Source organism: Stegodyphus dumicola, chromosome 3, assembly GCF_044657685.1.
Source record: "Stegodyphus dumicola isolate Sdum_Otavi_A_Nest chromosome 3, ASM4465768v1".
NCBI classification, from domain to species: Eukaryota; Metazoa; Arthropoda; class Arachnida; order Araneae; family Eresidae; genus Stegodyphus; species Stegodyphus dumicola.
In genome coordinates this window covers 233372744-233387779 of record NC_140770.1, presented here as the reverse complement: position 1 = coordinate 233387779, position 15036 = coordinate 233372744, and the positions used below count along the sequence as shown (strand labels likewise).

The following is a 15036-nucleotide window of genomic DNA, read 5'->3' as shown; positions in this document are numbered from 1 at the left end:
AACCAACCGTAGAGTATTGTCATTGCTCGCTTTTAAATCGTTGAGTTTATTAATCAAAAATTCGTTAAAATTTTACCAAATATGAAATCTATAATGAAACAAATTCCATATTTCATATTTGGGCTTTCATATGCCGGTATTCGCCGTAGGATTACGTCATTCAAGATTGGATGGGTCTAGGTAGCGTTGTTTTATCACAATGCGAGAAACATACATACATTTATGCAGATTCTTCATTATTTAATTTCTTCAAATATAATACAGGGTGATAGTATTTGTTAGCAACGATTTGAAAAGTGATACAGCCTTTTAAAGTTTTCAACGCAAAATCGCAAAAGAAAACAATAGTCCTTCAGGGACAAAAAGGCCTCTTTGGATTAATAAAAGACCGGAAAGAAGCTTTTGATTTTCAAGTGCCTGAAGTAGAAGTGGAAAAAGGTGAAAATGTGACTGTTATGCTCGTAAAAACTGATAATGAAGTTACAAAGTCGCAGTTAGCAAGCATTGAATCATCTGAAAATTCATGTGATGCAGAGATGGGAGAAGCTGATGTACAGCTTAAGCAGAGTGTTCCAATATTGCAAGAAAACACACACACTTCACAAACTGTGTGTTTCATAATGCAAGTTGTACAGACACAAACTTGATTCTAAACCAGGATAATCGGATTCTATTCTCAGCTCTAATGCAAAATTTGGAACTGGTTCACAGGAAATAGAGGGAAATAAGCATATACCAACTACTAAAAATACCGAGTGGAACTGTACGCATGATGCGAATAAACTGCACAGTGGTAAGTAAAATGTTTCAGATCTTCCTGTGGATGAAAACTATGATAGGACTGAATCTTCAGACTGTGATATGCAAAGCAGAAATACATCTGAGAATTGCAGTGAAAAAGTATTTCACCCGGGTATAACTTAAGGAACAGCCCGAGACTGATATTCATTCTGAACTTTAATTTATATTATTTAAACTTCTGATGTGATTAGTTTGTATATATAGCTTGTAAAAATAGCGTAAATATTTGTTTCTTTATGTACCTTCTTTGTTTTATTACATTTTGTTTGTATTGAATTTGGCTTCTGTCTAAAGATTGTACTGCCCGAAACGTGAAGTCCATGGGAGGGGGCAGTGTTACGAAATGCCCAGGTAAAAAAAATGCTGAGGTAAAAAAAAGCTTCCCCGCAAAGCAAATTTTAGGGTTGCCAGAAATGGCAAGGAAAAGCAAGGTTGCCATATTTGGCGCGAAACTGCCTATATGCCTGTAAAATAGGCGATATGCCGTTAGACGGATGGACAACATTCTCTCTTCACCGTTATTGCCTGATAGCCTGAAGGCTGTGTTGGTGATTGTTTCAGCGTGTTTATCGTAGTTTTTCGACGACTGTAAACGTCTCTTCGGAACTGTCTTGTGTGTTACTGGCGAATAAATTGTACTTAGTTTCTTCGTCAAGTGTTGCCATCAATCATTCCAAATCCATGAACCCGTTGAAACGCAACAATATTATACTTTATTTAAAATATAAGTAAACGTTAGATGGAAGTCGCATGACACAGTCAAAGAATAATCATTGGCGGAAATCCACGTTAGTAGCAAACGTGCTAGTTTGCAGAAAAATCAGCCGATATTGCACTCCCAGAGTGAGCTCAGTTCAATTAAAGACTTTATAGGGAGAGTTTATATTTTTATAAATTCTTTGGTTAAGTTCTTCATTGATGTCAGCCAAAGATGAATTGTGGACGGTTATTCATAAATTCTCTTCCCAAGTGGACAAGAGTGAGGCAGCTGTTGGCGCTATATTTTGGTTCTGGCTGCTACTTAAAAGTTCTCAGCGGGATCATTAGTTTCAAAATTTTTATTTCTGTGTTTACAGTTTAAAATTTTTAATGGTTAACTCTTTTTTCGGTTTTTAGACTGGAATCTTGTGTTCTCTATTTCCAATATTTTCATGCATTTCATTTTTTATTGTAAATAGTAATAAAGAAAATAGGATAAGACGTATTGTGGGGGTAGGGGTGATTGTCTGAACATGACTAGAAAAGAGGCAATTAATACAGGATATAATTTTTATATCTGCTCTAAAATGTACTTTGAAATTTTTAACAATCGCAAATTAAATGTGGTACTTACGTGTTATTGTAACCACCTTAGTAGAAATCGCCAAAGCTTCAGAATACACCAAACTGTAGTAACCACGCGCATAACAATTATCGAGGCAATCATGGGCTCATGATAAGTATTGTTTCCAATGCCGTCATTTTAGCATGTGTTCTTTTTGTTGTATTCCAAGTTAAACGGCTTGTATAGAAAAATTATGTGAATTTTGGTTTAAACTCGATTTTAAAATTTGTGTTTGTAGGATTTTCCTATAATGGAAGAAAGAGACGAAATTTCTGTGAGAACGCATTATTTTATCGCAAAATTGCTAAAGGAACAATGCTTCGAATTCTTTCTCAAAGCGATTGCTATGAAATTTCCCCCGCAGCAAAAACAAAAACCCATTTATAACTAGATTTACGTAGTTGAAACATAGTAATATGAATATATGTATTACATAATTTTTTACAATAAAAGTAATTGTCAAAATCAAAATAACGTGTTTGGGGGGGGAAGAATGAAATTAGCTGTGCGAACGGTTTGGAGAAAAAAATTAAAAGGTTTCGGTTTTTAAATGTTATCAAATTCGCATGTCTTACATATTGATATTCGGAAAAATTTCATATAAGTTAAGGAAATAAAAAACATGCCCTCTACAATTTATGCTATAATTAATGGTTCATTTTCAGCTTCATTACATAAAAATTCATCACATTGTTCTTTTTGTTGTATTCCAAGTTCCAACGGCTCTTATAGAAAAATTATGATTATTTTGTCTTAAAATCGATTTTAAAATTCGTGCTTGTAGGATTTTCCTGTAATGAAAGAAAGAGACTAAATTTCTGCAAGAACGCATTATTTTATCGCAAAATTATTTCTTTCTCAAAACTATTGCTACGAAATTTCCCACGCAGCCAAACAAAAACCCATTTATAACTAGGTTTACTGATTGTCGTTTGGAATAAATATATAGTTCAGCGGTTCTCAACCTTTTGACTAACGCGTACCATCTAAACAAAAATTAAAAACCTTTAGTACCACCACTACAAAGTACTACTACCACCACCACCACTTTTGAACAAAGCTCAAATCCCATAAATTTATGAGTTAGAGAAAAAAACTCAATCAGGATGTTGGGATTGTAATTTTTGAATTTAATAGTTAAAAATACTTTGCTTCTTTGCGTACCACCGTTTGAGAACCCCTGAAACATAGAATATGAGCACAGTAATGGCTATATATGTAATATCTAATTTTTTACAATAAAAGTAATTGTTAAAATCAAAATAGCGTCTTTAGAAAACAAAAATTGAAAATCTTGCTCTGGTTTGCTGTTTTCGAAGCAGCAAACTGCTTAAACTCTTAAAGTTAGGAGAAAATAAATTATTTCAGAATTTGCTAAATTTATATGTTTTACTTTTTAGCTTTGCGAACGGTTTAAAGGAAAAAAAAATAAATAAAAGGTTTCGGTTTTTAAATGTTGCCAAATTCGTATGCGTTACATATAGATATTCGTGAAAATTTCATATACAAGTAAATTAAGAAAATGAAAAACATGCCCTGCAATTTACCCTATAATTAATGGTTCATTTTCAGTTTCATCACATAAAAAGATTATTAATTAAATACGCTGGGTTTGGCAAGAAGTCGCCAAATGTGCAGTGAAGAAACCGATCTGCAGGTAGTTTCGTACCTGTGGATAACTTGAAGAGCAGGGTAACATGTTGTTCTAGCTTTGTGTGTGTTCTCAGGTAAGATATAGTTGTGAGGTTTTTATAGCTGCATCGAATCTTTTAAACAATAAATACATATGTCAACTGAATCATCATTCTATTGATATTAATAAGGAAAGATCTTTCACTGAGAGAGAGAGACTTTAGAATTTTATTTTTTGTTACTGCTAGAAGACAAAGATGTGTAAGGCACTCGCTTTGAAATTTTGCCGAAATGAAAGGTTCTAGAGCTCAGTTTCAGATATTACACTACCATAACTTTTCCTTTCTGTTGCTATAAGTTTTATTTTACATGTCAGAGGATTTCGAAGTAAAGCTTAAGAATTGCACAAAATCTGTAAATAAGTAGCATTTATAAAATAAGACCAAACTTTGCACAGGACCAAAATTGAATAATGAAATGGATTCCGATGGTGTCATCGACGATTTTGTTAACAGTAAAAAAAATAAAAATTAGGAGTGGGCAGTGCTAAATAGGTAAGTGCCTGTCACTGCATAAAAAAAAAAATTGGTTTGATCCCAGTATATGGTATACACGAGATTTGGTGACATTTGTTATGAGCAGTAAACCAAAGAACGTCTATGTAAAGAAGGAAAGGTTCATGACATTTGGCGACAGAGCCTCGCGGAGAGAATTTCCCTCTCCACAATGTGTACAGTAAATTGAGGGAAGATGAAACGTTCTTTGACATTTCGCGATAACTAAAACACGGATTTTCGTACTTTTTTTTTTTGGATCAAAACAACTAATCCATTAAATAATTTACTTGCGCGAAAAAGTATTTGCTTTTCCATTAAAGTTTAAAGAAATTTAAAGCGATATTCGTTTTATGAACTCTTGATAAACATGACTGTTTGAAATTAATAAATTTCTTGACTCATTTAATAACTTCGGACGAATGGTAATATATTTCGCAGAGAAAACCTTTTTAATTAACAACGGACTTATTTATTTAGCATTCTAAACATATAAAAAAAGTAACATTCCGTGCGTTATCACGCTCAAAGCAATATAAAAAAAATCACTGTCGTCACAAAAAATCCAAAGTAAACATATTAAATTATTATATTTATTACACTATAATAAACATATTAAATTATTGTGTATTAATTGAGTTCGTGCACGTTCCTTAACATCCTCCAAGGCCAACTAGATATCTAGTTGCATCCTCCCACCTTGCAATTTAAGGAAACTGCAACATAGTCTCTACTCAGTTCATCAGTTTCTAGTTCTAACTCTTCAGAGAGAGGCCATTTATCCGGCTCTTGTTTAAGCCAATCCGGCCCCTCCCACCATCTGCTCTGTAGCAACATTTTGGCATCGCACCCTCTAGAGGGAAGATCAGCTGGGTTGCTTAAGCTTGGTACATAATGCCAGTCGTCCGGATTTGTGCATTTCCTTATTTCAGCTACGCGATTGGCCACAAAAACACTCCAGTGGGAGTCTTTTTTTTTTTATACGTGTCAGAACTGCAGACGAGTCGCTACAAAAGCACACTTGTTAAGAGCGTCAATGACTTGACGGTATAGCCGAGTAGCTATAAGTGCACCAAGCAACTCTAATCTAGGAATAGTTACTTCTTTTGCAGCTGCTACTCTTGATTTACATAATACCAATTGTATCAAAAGTTTTGGAAGCATTTCTATTAAATTCGGACCCTTTTCGAGGCAAGCATTCAAGGAATTCCCATTTCATCCTTCAATGATGCATCGAATACAGGTCGCACTTTCGTAGTCGGACTGGAATCCTTGATTACTGCTTAATGAGATAAACAGTGACCAGTATCACTATTATTCGGAGCTATTTCAATTATACGTTCCTCGTGCCAGCCTTTAGTAATACCATCATATTCTTCGAAAAATCATATCTTCCGCAGTCTTCGTGTATTGGTGAAAAGTCTTTTTTCCGCTTTATCTTTATTATCTCCAAGAATTCGATGACTATCATTCCAAGGCAAACAGACTTCTTACCTATTGCCCTCGATTACTTTAATGTTCTCTAGGAAACATTTGATCGTTTCAGTGTCTAAATTCTCCTTATTCTTCACTTCCGCCGGATCATTTATGCCAATTGTCTCTAAATTCCATAGTTCTGTGAGATCCAAATAACAAAGTCGACGGTATCAAGCAAGGTATTATGACTTTGCACTGAGCCTTGTAAGGTCCAACCCAATTTTGTTTCACTGGCAATAAGGTTTTTGTCAATTGGAATGATATTATTCGTCATCAACTGTCCGGAATAGTCGTCTCCTATTAATCCGATATCTGGTGTATCTCTACCAGAATCGCTGATTTTGATTTTATGTTCTCGAAGTGAGGAACATATATGTTTGAGTTTCACTCTAGGAATGTATCCACAAATTTTGTCTTTTTCTAAAACCGGTAATTCGTATTTGAATTTATTTTCCGTTCTTTGTATTTCGGTATCAAAAATACCATAGACCTGAGATTAAGTTTCAACTCAACCAAACAAATTGTGGCTCAAAGTCTCTTGATTTAATGGGACTAAATCTAGTCTCTTTATTATGTCTTTCCGTAAGTAAAATCTTTGTTACCCAATGTCAAAAAGCGTTCTCACAAGTTCCTTTTTTTTTTCAATAATAGACAATCTTCACCATAATAGTTTGGAGAAAAGTTGTTTGCAGTTTTTGGTTAGACAATAAAGTCTCACTCGTTTCGTTAGCTACTTTAGGTGCTTCTTTTTTTGAACTTCTAGAAGCTTTTAGTTCTCTGCACATCACCGTTACATGACGTTTGTTGCAAAATAGGCATTTCACAGAACTTTTGCACTTTTCGGCAGCATGCCCAATTTTCAGGCAGTTAAAACAAGCTTTTTTCTTTCTTAGTAAATTTTTCTTATCTTCCAATGAAAGGCTGTGGAACTTAAAGCGCTCATGAGAATTATGTGTTTCCTTGTCACACCAAACACAAAAATTAAGCTGTTTCTTCTTTGAATCTCCTGTATAAATACAAGTTGCTGTGGCTGGAACCGAGTCAAATTTGTCTGGAGCAGAAAAACTTGTACGGGCCAACTGTAGAGGCTCTTCACTTTCAACTTTAATTCAGAGAAAATGCAATAAATTTTCCAAATTTTCAGTGTGTGTAACACTTTCCCTACGCTGACGAGATCGCTCCCATGCCCTCAGAATTTCTTCAGGTAGTGAAGACTCTACAAGGGAATACAGCATAGCTGCATAAATCTCACTTTTTACCCCCAAAGTCTCCAAAGCTCTGAGTTGCGTCTCTAACTTGTCATATAAGCTGGATAGAGTCATATTTCCTTTTTTGCTAGCTTGAGCCAAAACCAACTTTAATAATTCGCGAACATAGATTTCTACCAGTAATTCGTCGCGTGCAAATCGAGATCTTAGCTGCTTGATAGCTTCTTTATAATTCGCGCCTGAGGGAGGATAACTATCTATGAGCTCTCTCGCGGAGGATCCAACTACCGTTGTCTGCAATAGTTACTGAAATTTGTCATCGTCATCTGTATTTACATCTTCGTCAATCTTCTTAAACTCTCCTCAAAATCCTAACCAATTTCGGGTCTTCCCATTGAATTTTTGAAGCTCCAACTTTGGTAATTTAAAGTTCATTTTCGTGGAATTTTCTAAAGTTCCAGGTGTAATTAATTACAGGAGTGGAATTCACCATTCTATTTTCTACTTTTGTTTTTAAACTGATATATTTATCACGATATGTTTCATTAGTGTCAAAATCAGCCAAATATTCACTTTCGTTTTCACTTTCCAACAAAAGTTCGGGAAATTTGTGATTGAACTTCGTCTAATCTGTTGAATTTTCCTTCCAACTGTGAGCTCAGTACTTGGAGTTGATTAACCTCCACGTCAGGCTTTAGAATTTTAGCAGTTAAAGCATTGGCAGTAATCGAAACGATTGCCTTAGAGGCTTACGCTTTCGTAATAAAATTTCCATGATTTTAAATTCAATATGTCCAATATAATCAAATAATAAAGGATATAATCAGAGGCACAGCTTTAGTATAACCCACCCGAAATTAAAAAAAAAAAAAAAAAAAAAAAAATTCCGCCAAGAGCGGCGATAAATGATATGATCTGGTAACCCATACTATTCGCCAAACGCAATGTAAACAAGAGGATGGAATTACGGTTACAGCTAATTTAGTAGTCAGTTACATTTATTCAATTTCAATACAAATTACCGACATATCCGTTTACTCAAACTTTAATGCACGTGCCCTGTATTCTTATTTTTCCGGTATAGATTTCTCTTAAAATTTGTCTCCCGCTCCGTTGCAGGAGGAAATACAACATTTTAAATTAGAATTCTGCTAAAATTAATATCTAAATACACAATTCGTAACACTGTTATTGGCGATTGTTTAACGCTCAGCTACCGTGAATACTATTTTGTATATATATTTTTGGCTACTTGAGGTGATATTTTTGCGTTTAGTTATTGCTTGCTCTAAAACTGCTGTTAGTGATGTTGTAATTAAATATCAGGAGATTATAAAGGAAAATTTAAGGTGGGAGTTTTCAAACAAGCGTAAAATTTTGGAAACAGATATTTTATGTATGAATCAACAATAGAGTATGAACTTTTTAGAGGATTTTTGATGGATTGTCGATTATTGAAGGATAACGTTTTCTGTGAAAAATGTAAGATACCGTGCTGGTTAGTTAGTCAGAAAAAGCCATAGAATGGTAGTATTTGCAAAAAATGTACGGTTGAGAAATCAATTAGGCTAGGATCTTGATTCGCCTGTAGTAAGCTCAATTTTTCTAGAAATTTTTTTTTTTCGCAAATCAATGGAGTTGCTTATGCGCGAATTTCTGCAATTCTCCGATTTCTTTTAAGTGAAAGCAGATTTCTTAGTATATGAGCAATGCAGAGTATATTCAATTTCTGATTTTTAAGTAAAAAGAGATCGCGATATACATGAGCAAAGCCAATGCAGTTCGCAATGCCGAGGTTGTGCGCGGTGCTTAGTTTGTGCAATTCTAGGATGTTTTTTTAAGTGAAAATAGATCGATGTGTACATGGGCAGAGCCAATGTAGTGCGCAATGCCGAGGTTGTGCGCGATGCCTAGTTTCTGGAATTCTAGGATGTTTTTTTAAGTGGAAATAGATCGATGTGTACATGAGCAAAGCCAATGCAGTTCGCAATGCCGAGGTTGTGCGCGGTGCTTAGTTTGTGCAATTCTAGGATTTTTTTTTTAAGTGAAAATAGATCGATGTGTACATGGGCAGAGCCAATGTAGTGCGCAATGCCGAGGTTGTGCGCGATGCCTAGTTTCTGCAATTCTAGGATGTTTTTTTAAGTGGAAATAGATCGATGTGTACATGAGCAAAGACAATGTAGTGCGCAATGCCGAGGTTGTGCGCGGTGCCTAGTTTGTGCAATTCTAGGATGTTTTTTGAAGTGAAAATCGATCGATGTGTACATGAGCAAAGCCAATGTAGTGCGCTATGCCGACGTTGTGCGCGGTGCCTAGTTTGTGCAATTATAGGATGTTTTTTAAGTGAAAATAGATCGATGTGTACATGGGCAGAGCCAATGTAGTGCGCAATGCCGAGGTTGTGCAATTCTCTGATATTTTTAAGGTGGAAATAGATGGATGTGTACATGGACACCGAGCTTTGATGTTTTTCGGGCGAATACGGATCGTTGTGTACAAAGGAAAACGAGATAATGTGTGATGACGAGCTGTAATGTAACTTATTTTATATGCAATGTTTAACATATCGTTTGTGTATTTTAAATTTGTATTGTTGTTTTAATTGTGAATTATATTTAAGACATCATTTTTCATTTAAATTGTATTTTAAATTTTTTGGTTTTGATATGTTTATAATGCTTTCCGACTTACGATATATATCGATAGCCCGACGATCTACTCAACAGTAGCAAAACTGTAAATTTTGACCCTATAAGTAACTTTTACCTCATCATCGTAGTGTTTGCAATCGTAATCGCACTTAATAATATGAGTTCTTTGATAATACAGTGTCTCACAAAAGTGATGGGACACTTGTGCTTTACAAAAGGAAACTGTAATAAAATAAAAAAACATGTACAGATTTTTTGTGGGTGTGTTTCATACTTAAATTTAGTAACAATTATTACATCACATACATTTTCTCAAAATATTAATTTAATAAAAATTTAGAACGGAGCAAAAAATGGTTCACATAAGTGATGGGACACCATTAGATACTACTACGTACTATGCAACAAAATCGTCTGAAGTAAGGAATAAAAATATTTTTGGGGTTTTTATTTTTACTCAAAAGCAATTAGCAATAATTTATCGCAATTGTCTGCAGTATTTCTCTCCAGTTTGTTTTGGAATTCTTGTGTTTTTTTATCTTTGTGCAGCCATGAATGCTAAACGATAAGAAACTTTGCCTGAAATTCGAAAATTAGTTATTAATTTGCATATTGAACGTAGAAAATTCTATTAGAGAAACTGCTGAAACCGTTAACCTGAGTCATTCAACAGTTTTTAATATCATTAAACGATATAAAAAGAATCATATGATTCAGGATAAAAGAAGACCTGGCCGACCATCAAAGCTATCCAATGGACTAAAGCGAATTATCGTTCGAAATATTAAAAAAAAATCCAAGAATGAGTGCTCCCAAAGTTGCTGCTGATTTACAAGCATTATATGGAGTAATTTTTAATCCTGAGACTATTGGAAGAGTAATTCAATCTGCTGGATATCACGGTAGAGCAGCCAGGAAAAAATTCTTCGTGAGTGAAAAGAATAGAAACCTCAGACTGGTTTTCACAAAATCCAACATAAATAAGAATTCTGATTACTGGAATGAAGTTATATTTGCTGATGAGAGTAAATTTAATCCTGACGGTAAAATCTTGGTGTGGAGAAAACCCAGGGAAGAATTTCGCAAACACACCATTTCTTCGAAACAACAATTAAAATCGGTGCTTCAAGAAGAATGGTGTAAAATCACTCCAGAAATCGCAAAAAAAAAAAAAAAAAAAAAAAAAAAAAAAAAAAAAAAAAAATTAGTCGAATCCATCCCAAGAAGATTAAGTCATGTTTTAAAAGTAAAAGGAAATCCAACAAAATATCAAAACCTTTTATAAAGTAAAATTTGTGGATAAATATTTTGATGGAAAAGTAAGTGTCCCATCACTTATGTGAGTCATTTTTTGCTCCGTTCTAAACAATTGTATTTTTTATTAAATTGATATTTTAATATTTTGAGAAAATGTATGTTATGTAATAATTGTTACTAAATTTAAATATGAAACACACCCACAAAAAATTTTTACATGTTTTTTTTAATTTATTTTACTACAGTTTCCTTTTGTAAAGCACAAGTGTCCCATCATTTTTGTGAGACACTGTATGTGTGTGCGTATGTGAAGCGTTGCTTAGTGTTCCTAATTTGTAGTATTTATTTTCTTATAATATTTTCTTTCCTTGCGAGAAATTAAATTTTTTATTTATTTATGTGTAGAATTCTAGTATGCCTGCCTACAGAGAATATAATGTGATTTAGAAATTTAAGAACCTGTTTTTCATTAATGTGAAGTTTAAAATTTTTAGAAAATAATAAAAATTGTCTACTTACTGGTATATAAGGGATTATGTTGTTACGTAGCAAAACGTTAATTTGTAAATATGATAAAATTGATATGTTCCAGAGTATTAATTAAAAAAAAAAACTTTTTTTATTTGTATAAATGCTAAAGCTTAAAAATCTTTGAAAATATGAAAGCTGTATGAAATACAAGTATGAGAGACTGCGATGTTCTTTATCGTTGTAATAACTGGTAGAATTCGCTTACTGTATCATGATAATTTTAAATATAAACAATTTATTATACTTATTTTCAGTTACGCCTAAGCTCAGAAATGTAAATTTAAAGAATTTGATGTTAATTTACAATAATAAACAATTCATTATTTTTTTGAAAAGAGAAAATACAAATTACGCGTAGCATGGAGAATACATTGTGACGTCACACCAAATTATTTATTAAAGGTGAAATAGCTAAAGGTTTCCGATATTGTTTTTAAAATTACATCCTTTGAACCTTAATCATTTTTATTAATCATTTCTTAATATTTCGTTCTCTTAAAATCGTGTATAATAGTCGTAAACTTATTTCTATTATCTACGAAATCAAGATGGCCACCATTTTTTGAAATACGGAGTTTCGTCGAAAATCTGGATGGCAACCATTTTTCAAAACAACGTATTTCATGTGCTTTGGCGCCAAACCAAATTCGCCATTTAAAGGTGAGCTATACTAAAGCTGTTCCTAATCAAATAAATCATAAACTCACTTGATAAATTCCAATACGAAATCGATGTTTCGTTTTCTTAAAATAGCCATTCCGTCCTGTCGCCAGTTGTTTGAAATTAATCAATTTCTTGACTTATTTAATAACTTCGGACGAATGGTAATATATTTCGCAGAGAAAAACCTTTGAAATTAACTACGAACTTATTTATTTAGCATTCTAAACATACCAAAAAAGACATATCAAAACATAAAAACATTCCAAAAACATATCAAAACATTCCGTGCGTTATCACTCTCAAAGCCAAGGAGGTTAGAATAGACCTAACCTCCTTGCTCAAAGCAATATAAAAAAATCACTGTTGCCACAAAAATTCTACACTATAATGAACATATTAAATTATTGTGTATTAATTGACTTCGCGCACGTTCCTTAAAAGTGACCTTCGACTTCGACGCCGGCTTCGAGCTTTGGCGACAGATAGTTCGAGCATGCACAGCTGTTTCCCTCCACGTTGGGACGGAGCCACTCCTGTTGTGGAGAAGTTTCCTTTCTTAGCCATACATAATCTTTGCAGTAAATGGGACATTTTGGTATTGGCGACGATTTTCAAAATCTCTCCAAAGAACTTAGTACTGTATACGAATATTTTACCAAAAAGTTTATTTCACTGTACATTATTTTAACATTATGTGATATTTTTATGTTTTGTAAAGGGCCATAAATTGTCCGAGTTTAACAGCTGTAGCGACACCACTTATGCCCCAGATTACAACTTTGGAAAAGTCAAATATGGAAGCGGGAAAACCTATGACTTTAAGTTTCTCCATAATTTTGATGACATATCAAACTTTTTTCTTTGCTGAAATAACTCTGACAAATTACTTAACCTCTAAATTGAAAAACAATACGTGCGAAGAAAACTGTGAAGCTCTTATCGGTAAGAACTTTGAAATCTTATCAGAGGCCTTCTGTGACCTTCTTGTCAAATAAATTTAGAATATATTTGCAGAATATTCCATTCTGGATGTTATTTGGGGGTAAAGAGGTTTTGCGCTTGTATTAATTTGTTTTCCAAATTAATGGCATTTATATGTTACAAACAGGGCTTAATTTCTAAGATTAGAAGTGCCTTAGCCCTATGGAAGACCGTCAGCAGAGAGGAACAAGAGTAAATAAATAAATAAAATGACTATTAAACTCATTAATAATTTTAAAATTAAATAGTTAATTATTATAAAATTAATTAATAGATATTTAAAAAATGTTTATAAATTCTTATTTAATCAATAATTATTATATAATTAATTATAATTTAATTGATAATTATTAGATAATTATTTATTGAAATAATTAAAGATTGAAGTAATTAACTAACTAAAATTAAATAAAATGTGAAGAGATAAATTGAAATTTAATACGCGATTTTTAATATAATTTTATTGTTAAAATAAAATTTTTGAGATGAAATTTCTACTGAAATTGTTATTCAATTAGATAAAAGAAGTGCCGCAGCCTTCTTATTCAGGGCTCCGGTGCGTTCCTGCTAGAATTATGATTTATTACAAAAACTAAGAAGCATCGGAGCCGAGATCCGGTGGGTTCCAACCCAATTTAAGTTCTGATCGTGGGGGGGGGGGGGGGGGGATGTTCTTTTATCATCACAAAAATTAAATATACTTAAAGTATAGCTGATGAAAATTCCAGGTCGAAACAGAATGAGGGTATGAGTGGGTGGAAACAAAAATTAAGGGGAATCTTGGTGAGAGAGAACATTCTCTTTGACCGTGGCTTTCTGTTGATATAATTATAGCCATCAAGCAGATGGGTGTCAGGGGTAAATGAGTCCTGAATCGGACTCCTAAATGTAAAGTTGTTGGTTATGTTTCATCCCCCCCATTAGTGGATACTGTGGGAAGGTGATGTATAGGACGTGTTTGAGCAGTTTATCTCAGTATTTCACTCTTATCATACTCCCTGTCACTTAACGCACATTTAAGAACACAAATTTTCCTTCCTGCGAGGATAACTAACTGTAAGCATCGATAACAATACACTAGATACAATGGCATGGCGAGAAATTTAGGTGTTCCTAAACAAACTCCCCCCAAATTTATCGCTTTTCTTAAAGGGGAAGGTTTCCCCATGTGAGTGAGGGGACTTTACTTGAACATCTCATGTTCTCATGAGTTCGTATTTCTAGGAAAATAGAGTGTTGCAAAGTCTGTTTATTGTTAAACTAAAACGTTAGGAATTCTAAATTTTTTTCCCTTTAAATTGTAGTTGTTTTATAAAAAGAAGTACTGGAGCTCATCTTATTTAGGGCTCCGGTGTGCACCGGCTAAAATTGTAATTTATCTTAAAAATTGAGAAGCATTGGAGCCCGGCTCCGGTGGGCTCCGGCGCAATTTAAGCACTGGTTACAAAAGTAATGTGCACTGCTCCACTGAAGACAAAAATCTGAGAAGTATTGTTAAAAGAGAGATATAGAGTTCCAAAATTTGCATCTTAACTTGTTTTATTTATATTAGCTTTGATGTGGTTTACTGCATAATAAAGCAATTTCATTAAAATTATATTTTACTTCTAGATTTTCTCTGAACCTGAAGAATGCTGAAAAAGATGCTAACACCTTCCTCCACTTCAATCCTCGCTTTGATGAAGGAGTGGTTGTTCGCAATAGCAAACTTGATGAGGCATGGGGTGATGAAGAAAGAGACGGGGAGAATCCTTTTGTACCAGGAGAACCATTTCTCATAACTGTTACACCTACTGTGGATGGATATGAAGTAAATATGTACATGTAATGATTGTGATGATACAAACGATCTTAAAACGTCTTGTACATAATTTTATGTAATTATATAATTATAATTTGTGGTTTGTCCATTAATGTACTGTACATGCTGTTTCATGAACTGCAAATCTCTCCTA

At 33.6% G+C, this 15036-nt stretch overlaps 1 protein-coding gene across 1 annotated transcript in view; it reads left to right on the top strand.

The window, feature by feature from the left end:
- LOC118194066 (32 kDa beta-galactoside-binding lectin-like) overlaps positions 1–15036 on the top strand; it is a 163902-nt gene that overhangs the window by 109175 nt on the left and 39691 nt on the right. Inside the window, exon 3 of the mRNA XM_035365252.2 lies at positions 14693–14891. Within this exon, the coding sequence (XP_035221143.1) occupies positions 14693–14891 (199 nt within the window). The remainder of the gene's footprint in view (positions 1–14692; positions 14892–15036) is intronic.